The sequence below is a fragment of the Homalodisca vitripennis genome, chromosome 2 (assembly GCF_021130785.1).
Source record: "Homalodisca vitripennis isolate AUS2020 chromosome 2, UT_GWSS_2.1, whole genome shotgun sequence".
NCBI classification, from domain to species: domain Eukaryota; kingdom Metazoa; phylum Arthropoda; class Insecta; order Hemiptera; family Cicadellidae; genus Homalodisca; species Homalodisca vitripennis.
In genome coordinates, this window is record NC_060208.1 from 30796106 (window position 1) to 30810667 (window position 14562).

General features: G+C 34.1%; 1 protein-coding gene across 1 annotated transcript in view; it reads left to right on the forward strand.

The window, feature by feature from the left end:
• LOC124353761 (roundabout homolog 2-like) overlaps positions 1 to 14562 on the forward strand; it is a 583238-nt gene that overhangs the window by 538446 nt on the left and 30230 nt on the right. The window contains exons 6-13 of the mRNA XM_046803756.1: positions 12 to 278; positions 3137 to 3261; positions 5371 to 5523; positions 6658 to 6865; positions 7592 to 7825; positions 8397 to 8479; positions 12541 to 12771; positions 13528 to 13753. Of these exons, the coding sequence (XP_046659712.1) occupies positions 12 to 278; positions 3137 to 3261; positions 5371 to 5523; positions 6658 to 6865; positions 7592 to 7825; positions 8397 to 8479; positions 12541 to 12771; positions 13528 to 13753 (1527 nt within the window). The remainder of the gene's footprint in view (positions 1 to 11; positions 279 to 3136; positions 3262 to 5370; positions 5524 to 6657; positions 6866 to 7591; positions 7826 to 8396; positions 8480 to 12540; positions 12772 to 13527; positions 13754 to 14562) is intronic.

Sequence of the window (14562 nt, forward strand, 5' to 3'; positions counted from 1 at the left end):
TCCTGTTACAGTGAAGCCTTACATGGTGACGGAGCCGCAGGACATGACCGTGCTGCCCAACCAGAGTGTTCAGCTACAGTGTCGTGTCGGAGGGGATCCTCCCCCTAAGATCCTCTGGCGACGAGACGATGGTGACATGCCGGTCGGTCGAGCGCAGATACTCGACGATAAGTCGCTCAGCATTGAGCACGTTACACTCGACGATGAGGGTATCTACATCTGCGACGCAGACAACCTCGTCGGTAGTATCTCAGTCAGGACCTCCCTCACCGTGCACTGTAAGTCTACTCTTTTCTCAGATAAACTTGATATAAACTGTCACAATAGTTGGCATTTATTATCTTTAGGTTCAGCTTTTTGCTGTAAAATTTGCCCATAAGGTTTTCTATGCCATGTGGCTCAACAGTTTGTGAGACCTTCATTGACCATTTCAAAACTTTGGTTTGGACCATTCTCTTCTAATTTTTAAGTATAGTTCAAAATACAAAATGAATAATAAAGAACCGGCTGGTATGAAACAACCTTTAGCTTATCTACATAAGAACAATGTTAAACTTCATGCATTCATTTAATACCCATCCAAATGCTTTTTAGTCTTTATTGTAAAGTATATATTTTTTTATATTTAAACAATAAAGTTCAAAAATGTATCAGATTTTTTAACCCTCTTAACCCCGGCCATTTTATCAGGTGATGTCCCAAAAATCTTAAGCCATCTTTAGACAAAATGTATGAGTTTTATGAAGAACTCATAACTTGGCTATAAAATAAATAAAAATTTAAAGTTTGTTGATGAAAACCATAAAGCTATAAAGATATTTGACAGATAAATATCTATTCATTTTATTTAAAATTTAATTCTTAATCTAAGGAAACAAAAGTTATAGCAACATCAACTTTTGTAAGGTCACATCATTCTTCCTTTTTGCCATTTCTGTGCAAATTAATGGAACACGAGTTTTTGAAATTCATTGTACTTAAAGTAACACCAAAGTTACTTCTGATAAAATAATTATAACTATGTATAGCACATATTTAAAAACTTTTAAATACAATATTTCTATAAATAGAAAATGTTTTCAGAAATATCAAGTTAGCTATCACTCGTCGCCATTGTCCACATCCATGCCACTTGAAACTAAGTTACTAATTGACGTATTTTCGCTTATGGGAAACTTGGAACTATTCCTTATACCTTATACCTTTACATTGCGTACCTACTATATCCTTAACCTTGTAATATACGATACAGGCTCCAATGAATAAACTGATACAATATAAGAATCAGTTGGTTACTATCATTTGTGTACAATACAAGATGTTGTTGATGTATTTTGTACCTCATTCAGATAAGTAGATTCAACTGAAAATACCATTTTGTATCTCTGATGTGACCTTTCCTGCATAAATTAAGTCTGTTATAATCCTTGTATACTCACAACTTTTTGGTTCAAAGCTAGTTAATCCAACTTGTACACAGTGGTGTAGCAAGGGGGGCGGCGGGGGCAAGCCGCACCGGGTGTCACCTTTTTTGGGGTGACACCCACCCGGTCTCTCAACAATGTACAAACAAACAAAATAAATAAATAAACGTTAGCACAAAAATTTCTTTTTCGGGGATTCCTCCACTAGCACTAGCTCAGCTCTATGTATAATTCAGGGATTCCCGCAAAAGAGCCTGACGCTGTCGTGGGGGATTCTCCGTCCCATATTCGCATTCTTTGACGTTTCAGTTGCAATATTTCTTATTTCGTGACGTGTGTTGTGTTTGGTTGGCGTGAATTGTTAAACATGTATTATTCTATAGTGATACGTAATAAAAAGAAAAAAATGTATTATATCCAAGACCTTTATAATATAAAATTTATTGATTTTTACTTTCGATGGGGTGACACCACCAACTTCCGCACCGGGTGCCACCCAAGGTAGCTACAACACTGCTTGTACACCTCGCCTAGGTATTTTATCTCTTTAACTGAAGTGTATAAGGAAAGTCCTTTTGAATTTTCTTGTGCCAAAAACAAACTATCAGTTGGAAATCTAGTTCTGGGTTAAACTCTTTACAATTAAAAGCATATTAGTAAGATGCAACCAGCATCAACAGAGGAATAAAACCCACACAAATTACTTAGGCTTCTAAAGTAACCATATTATTTTAAGAAATCAATAGAAACTAATGGGGTATTAACAAAGCTTAGAATATTGATAAAATTTATCTTTCAACTTTGCTGCAGACCATGTTGCCTATTTTTCTGCCACAGATAATGAATTTTTGTTTAATACTTTTTTCATGGAAGTGTATTTTTTATTTCAACATTTTAATTAGTGTCAATAAAAGTAATATTTACAAAAATTAAAATTATCACAGTGTTTATTAGTTTGTTTAGTTTAGTGTGTAGCCAAGGGGTAGTTACTGAACTACAATTCTCTCCCATTACAAGGTTTCATATGAGGGCTCCAAAATAGAATAGCAGAAAATAAAGTGTTGTAAAAAGTTAACCTATGTTAATTGCCTGAGTTGTTTTACTATCTATGCGTGAAGTCCAGGAAAACCAATGAACCCCTTGAAAATTCAGGCTACAACACAGACCTCCTATCGACTACAATAAAATATATATTCAAAAACATTTTGAGGTTTTGTAAGTGATCCTGAAAAATTTGGAATAAAATCAACCCTTGTTTAGTTGAAAATACTTTCTCAAATATACATAAACAGTTTTATGAAGTTATAGGTTATTAATGAACTTTTTAATTACATTATCACAACTGATTAGCCTCGATCAAATCATCTTATTATTATTATGAAGGTACTTTTCATCCAATCTTGAACAAACGTGGTCAAACCACTCAATAAATATTGATTGGATATCACCAACCAGGCAGATAGATCAGAGTTGATCATGTGCTGGTTGGATTTAATCAAATTTTGATTAGGTCTGATCGAAGAATCTTCCGTTTAAATATATGAGAATGGATGTTGTAGTTCCTTCTTCAACATATTTTTACTACACCTTGTGGTTAGTTGCGTAAACCATAAACTCCAACCAGGAAATTTCTTTGCTACATAACTTCCTGGCAACTGGACTATATCATTACTATGTGAGTTTTCTCAATATTTAAAGAATTTTGCTTTCAGCTCCGCCTGCTTTCACAAAACGGCCTCAAGACCAGAAAGTGGGACTCAATGGAGTGGCCAAGTTTGACTGTGAGGTGGAGGGCAATCCCAGACCAAGTGTGTTCTGGACCAAAGAAGGAAGTCAGGTGAGATGGATAAAAATATGAAAATAACTCTCCTGAGACAGTGTTGCTATAAAAACGTCTTTTTCTTTAAACGTATTATTCTTGTTGTTGGTTTATAGGTTTACAGTTTGAGAACTGTATATAGTCACTATTTTGAAACCTGATATGATATTTTGTTTAATATTTTTATAAATAGGTCTTAATTAGATAAATAGTTTTGCAAAGTTTGAACTTTATTACTTTATTGAGTTTAAAGATATATCTTTTCCAAAAAAACACAAATATACAGACAGATGGTAAACTAAACAAGATGAAAGTATTCTTTATATGACATTTCTTACATATTTTGACCTGACATTTCAAATGGTGAAGTTTAGTATAGTAATTTGTGGACACTCTGTAGTATAAGATAATATATTATTGCAATGTGTTTTACATTAAAATTTAGTAACAATACAATAAAGAAGCTGTTTGCGGCCCCAATCCGAAGGGTTCATTAATAACATTAAAATTTAAACAATTTCTGAATAGGCTGTTTGGCATAATTTTGGAAATATACATTAATCAATATTATGAATGATAAAATAGCCATACAACTACTTTGAAAATACATTTCTTAGTGATATTAAATAAGTAAAAATTAAATTAAATTTCTAAAAATGGGTTTATTTTCCACTACCATTTAAAATGCAATAAACTTATATAATTTAAAGTGTTAGACACAATACATATATATGCTTTTATATGCTTTTTATATTATTACTTTTCTTGCCTTCATTGTCACAGTCATATCAAGTCATCAAAAATTGAGACTGTAAATGTGCTGCAAACTCAAAATCATCAAATTTTGTTTTTTATTACTACTATTTTGCTACAGTCTCACTCTCCTGATACTATTGAAAGAGATAATGCAGCCAAGAGCTTGAGACAAACACAAGCTGTGGGATTATTTTTTAAAGCATAGTGAAGCAGAATTGATTCCTAGCTCTCCTTCAAAACTTAAGAAGGATCTTTTCAGAAAATTGGGATAGATTCTCAACTTTTGTAGTAAATCATCTTTTATGAAACCATTTACTTATGTGATTGCGTCAGTTTGTTATAAACTGAATATTTGGACTCACTCAAAGCATGGGCATTAGTAAGAGGAGAAATTATGGATAAAAACAGATTTTATATTTAACCAAGCCTATTAAGATCTCAATTTCGAATGATAATCAAGCATAGGTAAGAACACTTTTACTTTGAATCGAGATTCATTTAAATTGGAATTTTTTCTTTTCCTGAGTCAATGTCGAAGAATTTGTTCTTTTTCTCTCTCTGACTTGTTTGAATTGATGTTGAATACTAAATTTTGCTGCTATGAGCTTTTTTTTGTCCAACTGGACAGACCAACTATGTCTAATGTTTTCAATGTCAGAAAATAAATCCGTCACTATTGTATCTGCGTTCGTTACAGATATTTTTTGGCTATGTAGAACTTTGTTCTTGTGACCTCTGGTGCTCTATCGAAGTTTAAATGTGATTGTGGTGAGAAGGATGAACTCAAATGATTGAAGCCAATGTACGATAGATTCCATCTCGGCTTGTGTCTCTGGTGGAATATTAACTAATAAGTTAAAAGTTAAAGTTAAAAAATGTTCGATGGTTCTTTACTCTCGTGTAGTTAATCCCAAGTATGCAAATGTGTTTTATAGCAAGTTTTAGCCAATATTACACTCTTTGTTAAATACGAACACAAGCCTAGTTTTACTAAAAGAAGTTTCTAAAACAATAAACAATCTTATGGGTTTGCCACTGTCGCACAGGTGGTGGTGTCTGCCCATACGCGACAGTATAACGTGCGTTTATATGAAGAGGTTGTTGGTTCTTATGTTCTTATCACTAAAGAACTAGGTACTAAAGCATTTTATCAATGTTTAATCAAATAAATAAAAGTTCTCCCACTTCTAGAATGTACTAATAGTCTATTAGTAATATTTTTATGTTGAGGAAACTCATTGAGCCTCATAAATCTTATTAGGTTTTTTTGAGGCTCCTGTAGGGCTCTAGGTAATTGGGGCTCTGGGGACATTCTAACCCAGTGGTCCCCTCTTCTCGGTGGCCCTGATTCTAACTTAGGTTACTTTGCAGGTGCTGATGTTCCCGGGTAACAGTTATGGGAGGTTAAATGTCAGTCCTCAAGGAACTCTTCATATCCAGGGAGTCCAGAGAGAAGACTCCGGGTTCCTTGTGTGTTCTGCGCTGAGTGTGGCTGGCTCTGACACTGCCAGGGCTTTCCTGCAGGTAAATACTTGGGCGTTGGTTTATAGCCTTCTACCTAGAGTCTTACATAAGTAATTAATTCTGATCATAAAACACTTTATATTTTGCCTTTGTGAATTTGAATTGTGCTTCTTAAAGATTACAAAGAATTTTTCAAATTGAAAAACATCCCTTAGAGACTGTAATTATGGAAGAAGACTGATTTTTTATAGGAAATTAATTTTTTTTACATTATGATAAATAGCTAAGTCAACAAATAAACTTGAAACCTATGTTTAGCAATTTTGCCATTGAGATTTTTACAGGCAACTTCTGTGTGGGTCCTTTGTTTCAAGGTTTTTATTGATGATGGATTTTAAAGTATAGTAGGATTTCGGATATTGGCCATCAGTATAATATATTATACCACATGTGTTATATTTGTAACATACAACCATGACAAATGTCTGAAATTCTGCTATGCTTTCTGTGTGGGGTTTAGTCTTAGATTCCAGTTTCTAAAGTAATCTGTGAGATAGCAAAGTCACTTGAGAGAGACTCCATTTCCCAAATACTCGTGTGTCCATGGTAGACAGTTAACCTGTCACTGAGCAAAGATAAAAATCCAAGATTTTCAGTCCAAATTGTGTTGAAATATTGTTTATAAAATTTAATTCTTGAAATGTCTTAGCCTTGGTGTATAGAGCCAAATCAGTCAATATATTTCAAACCAAAACCAGTATATGTTGAATATAAATGCAAGAACATATTAACCCGTAAACCTTAAATAAGAAACTTTCGCTCTCATTGAATTTTAGGCTGCAGAAATATCAATGAATTCTGCAGAAAATTTCAGTTTTATGCAATGCTTTCTCAATAAAAGAAGTGAGAATAAGGACCTAATCACAATAGCTTTGACCAGGCCAGAAGTGCTGGCTCTATAATTATGATGGTGTTGATAACATAGGTTATTCTGCTGTGTATTATTTACTCTAGCACCTTATAAGTTAACAGATGCTCACAAGAGTTATCAGATGGAAGCATTCCGTTCATTTTGGGTTCCCTTCTAGAAAGCTGCAATGATTTCAGAATTCATAAAAGACACCAGTAGCATCCAAAACCAGTATTAATACAAAAGTTTAAGTTCCACCTTCTAGATTTTGCCTTCATGTTCAGGTGACATCTCTGGAAGATGTGCCCCCGCCACTGGTGGAGGTCGGCCCCACCAACCAGACGCTACCACTGCAGTCCGTGGCCAGCCTGCCGTGCCAGGCCAGGGGAGAGCCCCCACCTCGTGTCAGGTGGTACCATAACGGCAGCCCCATTGAGCCCCGCAGCTCCCCCCGCAGAACTGTCCTGCCTTCAGGCACTTTGCAGATCGATGGTAATAATATCTCTCTGAGTTTATTTTAATAATAAGATATCAATCACAACTTAAATTAATCGTAACAAAATTGTTTTGTTTTTTGAACACTGTTCCTTACTTTGTAAAAACTGTTATGAACTCTGACCACCAAGGTTCTTGTTGTTTGTTGTTTTCTAAAAAATAATTCAATGTCTTAAACAAAATATTAATTTTTAAAACTGAAGAAGTTAGTACTGGAGTAATGTTTAATATTCTTATTTGAGGAGGCTTCATCGTCCTATATTTTAATACAAGTTAATTCTGTAAAATGAATCTCAAAATCCTGTGAAACTTCAAGTTTTATAATAATGTCAATGATTTCTGGGTCATTATATCCTTTACACCAGGAAACTCTTATGTAATAAGTAAAACTACAGTAAAATGTGATGCGGGCTAATCATTAAATAGTTGTGTGTTGGCAAGGAGACAAATATTTTGCGGATTTAACAAATAAGCCAAACTACCCACACTATTTCTTTCTTATACGGGAGACTCATTGAAAAAGGTTAGGCTTTGTGAAATTCATCGGTACGACTGAGTGAACCAATTGTAATGTAATGGATAAAGAAGTGGTATTCCATTATATTTTATTGTCATTATGAATGGAATTCAAGAGCTTGCTGTTACTAACAAATGCTTCTGAGTTGTGCTACAAATGTATTTAGTAGAATTTGTATAGAATATCCATTGATATTTTCCGTGCAGACCTGCAGACCAGTGACTCTGGACTGTACACCTGCACAGCCAGTAGTGACAGTGGGGAGACATCATGGTCTGCCTCACTGACTGTGGGGGGCCTGGCAGGAGGGTTCCATCGAAGTCCCGATCCTGCCACCTTCCCCCCGCCACCCAGCGCTCCTCGCATCCTCAACATCACTCAGAGCAGCGTCACCATGTCATGGGATCCACCATCCGGCCCGCTACACTCTCCTCTTATAGGTAAATAGCATCATTTGATTCCACCCTTCTAATTACTGGAAATGTATTTCAAATTGCTAATCTTTTACCTTTTCGTACTCAATCTCTTATGCTCTTCTGCATAGCGGAGGAATCAACTTTAGTTTAATTGGCATTCGTACAGATGAACAAAACTAGCTGGTATAAAAAAATTAATATCTGTTAGTCCAAGAGCACAGAGCCAATTTGCATTTATAAGCATACAATCAAGCTGTTCTTAAAATTGATAGACAAATTTCCCCAGAATATAGATTTAGATAGATTTAAGTGGACCAAGTTAGAACAAATTTATTAAGAGAAAAAAACCTTTCAACCTTCATCAAAACTAGTACAGGTGAATCAATTTCCTTCTTAAGGTAAAGAAGGAAATTGATTTCCTTTATGGGTTTAAAGGAAAACTAAGTTATGTGCTTATACAGTGCAAATTGGTTGTGGGCTCCTGGACTATTTAGCTTATCACCACAAAGTACAAGTAGTATACAAAGTATTATTCTGTAGGATACAAATCATCTACTATACTTATAGGATACTTAATTATTCTGTTATGTTGCAGGTTACACCCTAGAGTACTTCAGTTCAGACCTGCAGACAGGCTGGGTAGTGGCAGCTCATCGAGTCAACACCAACACCATCATGGTGAGTAGGTAGTTACAATTTGGTGTACAGTTTCTTGTTGCTGTCACAGTGATTCTCAGTCATTGGCAACAATGTGGTGTATAGTTTCTTGTTGCTGTCACAGTGAGTCTCAGTCATTGGCAACAATGTGGTGTATAGTTTCTTGTTGCTGTCACAGTGATTCTCAGTCATTGGCAACAATGTGGTGTATAGTTTCTTGTTGCTGTCACAGTGAGTCTCAGTCATTGGCAACAATGTGGTGTATAGTTTCTTGTTGCTGTCACAGTGATTCTCAGTCATTGGCAACAATGTGGTGTATAGTTTCTTGTTGCTGTCACAGTGAGTCTCAGTCATTGGCAACAATGTGGTGTATAGTTTCTTGTTGCTGTCACAGTGATTCTCAGTCATTGGCAACAATGTGGTGTATAGTTTCTTGTTGCTGTCACAGTGAGTCTCAGTCATTGGCAACAATGTGGTGTATAGTTTCTTGTTGCTGTCACAGTGATTCTCAGTCATTGGCAACAATGTGGTGTATAGTTTCTTGTTGCTGTCACAGTGAGTCTCAGTCATTGGCAACAATGTGGTGTATAGTTTCTTGTTGCTGTCACAGTGATTCTCAGTCATTGGCAACAATGTGGTGTATAGTTTCTTGTTGCTGTCACAGTGAGTCTCAGTCATTGGCAACAATGTGGTGTATAGTTTCTTGTTGCTGTCACAGTGATTCTCAGTCATTGGCAACAATGTGGTGTATAGTTTCTTGTTGCTGTCACAGTGAGTCTCAGTCATTGGCAACAATGTGGTGTATAGTTTCTTGTTGCTGTCACAGTGAGGCTCAGTCATTGGCAACAATGTGGTGTATAGTTTCTTGTTGCTGTCACAGTGAGTCTCAGTCATTGGCAACAATGTGGTGTATAGTTTCTTGTTGCTGTCACAGTGAGTCTCAGTCATTGGCAACAATGTGGTGTATAGTTTCTTGTTGTTGCCATTCACCATGGAAAGTGTATTTGTATATCAGTCAATCAATGAAATTTTATTTCTCATTTGATATATAACAGTACCTGTACATTGGGAATTGTGATTGTGTTAATACTTAATGATTACTTCCTAACAGCATCTGGGTAAAATATATTTAAACCAGTCCTGAACCTGATTTTAGCTTACTTCATTTATTGGAAACTATAGTATAAACAACAATAGTAAATGGTAACATGTAGGTAAATTAAGTTAAATCTAAAGAAATAGGTTATGTATTGGAAATAACTCAATATGCTGATAACACTTATGCTGTAGTAACAGCAAAATACCCCATTCAAGTCATAGATGGCATAGAATGCTTAAATTATGGTTCACAATAAATGGATTATAAATGACAAGAAACCCCTAAATACTTTCATTGTCAACAACTAACAAAACTAGCTGGCCTTGTCCCTTAAATAATGCTATTTAAAAAAATAAAATTTCTATCCATCTCAATTGATTTAACTTTTTCGTGCCATATTGATCAGATTTTCAAACCACTCAATTCTACATATCAAAAGTGTATTCATCTATTAAAGACTTTCACTATATTATAGAACAAGATATCTACCTGTGAAGAATATCTAACTATAAAGTAATATGAAAATTCTGTAAAAGGTCATAGAATCTTACAGAAAACAATTCATAAAAGGAGTGTTTTGATCCAGCATTGGTATATTTTAACTTGATCCTAATTGAAAGAACTAGTTTGTTCTGAGCTTTATTGGAAACTAGTAAGTTCTCTGTTACAAAAGTGTAACTTTCAAGTAATATTTTTGCAATGCAAATATAAATTTCTTCATAAATATGTTGCTTTATAGCTGTTTTAGATATATTGATTTATAGTAATATATTCTTCTATTACATGAATATAATCATCCACTCTATTTGTTGAACACTAAGAACCTTCTTGTAAAAGAATCTTGTTGACAACTCATATACAGCAGTCAGAAATTTAATGTAATTTACTATACCATAGGTTCAAAATTAAAGTACACTTTTTAATTTCTATAAAAACTTAAACCATTTCATGGCAGTTTCAATATTACTATTGCAACAAATAAAGGATATTGTTATTCATATTAGTGAAGTAATATCATTTTTAATTGCTTGAAAAACACACAAGCAAAGTTTGTGGCACAAATCATTGAATAGGCTTAAATAACCAAAGAGGTTCAATTAATATGTAGAAAGCTTATGGTATAATTTGAAATATATTGTACAGAATGCAAGTTTTTTTATATTGGAGTAGATGTGAATATTTAATATAAAAAAAAGTTTAATTATTTTGCTGTATCTTTAACAGAGCAATGACAAACTGATTAACATAGAAAGTCAAATCTGTAACTATAAACAAATCAAGAAACCTCTGAAATGTTGGGAATTGTATTTCCACTCGATTATAGAATTTAAATATGAGATGAGGCTATATAGCACTGCACATTACCGATTAAGATAGAGATAGACCGATAGATAAGGGACCATCCCTTAATTACTTAACGCTATAATCAGGCTTTTAAAATCCTCCCTCCGCCACTTAACTACAGTCCGTGCAGTCCACCTATAAATCCCCTAAAATTACAGAACACTCCATAATTACCAACCTCCCCCCTCCATTTATATTATTATACAATTTGTAATATAATAAAGACAATTTCAAACTCCTAAGTAAAACAAGATTTATTAGTATGAAACTAGAATTCCACAACTGTACAACTTCTTTAAACTGCTTGCTGTTTCTTCTTGGGATGTGCATTTTTGCAATTAAAAACAGTTTTACTATGTCTATTTTTTTTAAGACATTGTAACGTAAATCCAAATCCAACTACCACGTAGCAACATAATCATAACACCATTGCTCGACATGGCACTCACTGTACAATTACACTCCACTCAACTGTAATACATGTTCACAATTGAAAGATGATTCAGCATCTGCTTGCTTCTCACACTGCTCACCACACGCCTGTCTGTCCATGTCACCAGTCATACAGCTCCAAATTTCCTGTTTCCTATAATGGCTGGACCGCTGAGTCATTCTATTTTACCAAATGAGATATTTGGATTTGTGATAGAGACAATTTTTACATGCAAGGTTTTATCTTTACTGTCACATTTTACTCAACCATCAAAAGTTCCTTCTCAGGCAAAACAATTAACACAGACATATTTAAAACAATTTATGAGGAGAGGAATATAATATAAACTTTAAAACCTTTGGGCAGGGGAAACAGGCAAATTTCGTGAACTAATTCAAGCACATAATTGTTGAGGTTTAATAGTTAAATAATGCTGTGACAAAACCCCTCTACCCTTAGGAGGTTACTTCCTTCAAGGATGGCCCGTAATAAGATTAAGAGTATCTAATGTGTAGTAACGTAATTCAACAAAGAATAAGCCCATAAAATTGTGGCTGATAAAAATCTTAATATTTTTTTACTTGTAAACTGTCAAATAATTAAATTATATACTTTAACCTTATAATGAAGCATAATCTTGTGAGATGGAAAAACTATTAGCATTGAAAACAGATTTGGCATTCTGAAAAATGTTACTCTGTGATCGAAAATGATGACTGTTGTGGGTACAAAGTAAAAAATCTACATTAAATTTGATGACCTAGATTCATATCTAATTTACTTCTAAAACAAATCTGGAACTTTAAAAATATTTTAAGTACTTGAAATTATTTCAGATATTCCACCAAACATAAATAAAGTACAGCACTTGTTAATAAGTCTTAATACTACACTAACCAAATAAACAGAAAATAGCTGTAAATCTTTAAAATAAATATGAAAAAAGTTAATATCTCAAAATGATTTTTTATGATCCTTTAATATCCTTAATAGAAAACATGAGTAAAAAAAATTATATTAAGCTAAGCATGTTTTATGAGTAAAACAAACATATTTCAAAGCAGTTAAAAAAAATCCTTAGCAAATTGGCAAAATATGTCTGCCAACTAACACAGGAAATATAGTGTTAGGATTAAAACAGATCTTTCATTGTTTATGTATTCTTCCACAACTTGCATAATCCAGACAATCGGTTTTTTGTTGCAGATAACTGACTTGAAGCCAGACACCTCGTACGTGTTTGTGGTTCGTGCAGAGAACACACAGGGTGTATCGGTGCCTAGCGAGGTGTCGGAGACAGCACACACTCAGGGGACACACCTGCGAGATGTCCCCGTCCACCAGATAAATGAGGCTAGAACACGACTTGCCACCAAGGTTATACAGCTGCTGAGTCTCACACCAACCTCATCTACTGCTGTTAGGATTACATGGGAGGTTGGTGACATGGATTTTGTGGAGGAACTTTAATTTTGTAGCATTTAGTCATTGTGCTGTCAAATCAACTACACTCATACAAACTTTTTTAGCCTTGTCTGCAAACCATATTTGTGCAGATATTATCTATATTATCTACATAACATCTGTTCAAAATATGTTATCCACAAAAAGATTATTTGTTTATTGGAAGGATAACAGGATTTCGGATATTTGCTATCGTTATAGGTTATAAAAGGTATAACACGTTTCAAGGATTGGAATCTATCCTCTTTGTCAGGTGGGGTAGGTATTAATACATGCAAAAGTAACAAACGGTAAGAATGTTTTTGTATGTAGTAATAACTCCCTCACCTGACCAAGAGGATAGATTTTAATCATCGAAACATTGTGTTTTACCTTTTATAACCTATAAAGATGGCAAACATCCAAAATCTTGTTATCCTTTCAAACCTTCCATCGTCAATAACAAAAATAAAATGAAGAATTTGTTCATTGTTCAGACAATTATAAGATTTATGTTATTGTATAGTTTTTTTATTGAAGCTAGTTGTAAAAGCTTCTCCTCTCTGAACAGTTATACACTGACATTGAAAACATTATTTCAGGGAACTTTGATGAGTGGTTAGTACTTGTATTAGTGTTATTCATTTTTGTTCTGTTGTGTCTCCCACGTTTTTCCCCTTATGTTCCCCAAATGTGGGTCTGTAAATACACCCATACTCAAACTAATTCACATTGTTTTGCTGTTGACAGATCGTAACCGCTGAAGACTATGTGGAGGGTATCTATGTGAGGTTCCGGGATTTGTCCGGGGGAGCCAACCAATACAACATGGCCACAGTTCTCAATGCCGGGGCTCTCCACTACACTGTGACCAACCTCCAAAAATACACAAAGTACGATTTCTTCCTTGTCCCCTTCTTCAAGATGATTGAGGGCCAACCATCCAACTCCAAGGTGGTGCAGACATTAGAAGATGGTATGTTTATCAGTAAAGCAAAAGTGATCTTGGATTTCTGGATGATAAAGATTTCCTTTTCAGCTGAGAATATATATGTAAACTAGCAGTTACCCACAGCTTTGCATGCAATTTGATACTGAAAAACAGGGACATAGTGGGCATCTTTCTTTTAAATGGCATTCTTAACTTTTCTCAGATTAGTGATAGTCACTGAAAGATATTCTAACCTTTTAAGATTTAAAAGAGCAGTTTTTTGGGACTCAAAGAATGAAACAGATTTTAAAAGTACCTGTGAAATAACTTTAATTTTTCTCCATTATTGTGTATTTTTTTATTGAATTGCAACAAAAATATCAGTAACAATGGACTTAGTTTATCTCAGTATGGAGGGATCCTAATCATATTCTTAGCTTGTTAGTTAACACGCTTATTATGGAATAAATGGTGGGCCTTAATTTAACTTTGAAATTGAAATATACATATTTTAGTATATATTATTATAGTGTTCATGGTTAAGTACTTCAGATATTAAGCGAAATAACATTTTGAGTTTTGTGCATTTAAGGCCATTTCTGTATTTGAACCTATTCTATACCATAACATTCTATAAGGAAATAAATAATGTGTGAATTTTATCTGTAGCAGTGCTACATTTGGATTTTATTTAAAAAATAATAATTACTATAAAGAGAAATAATGGAATCTAAAAACTGGTATGGCAAAAAGTCTGCACTCTTGAAGAAAATTATGTAAACTCAATTCAATAATTTGTAATTATTTTTAAACGGTTGATTGAATATAACATAAGTAACCTATCATGGATCAGT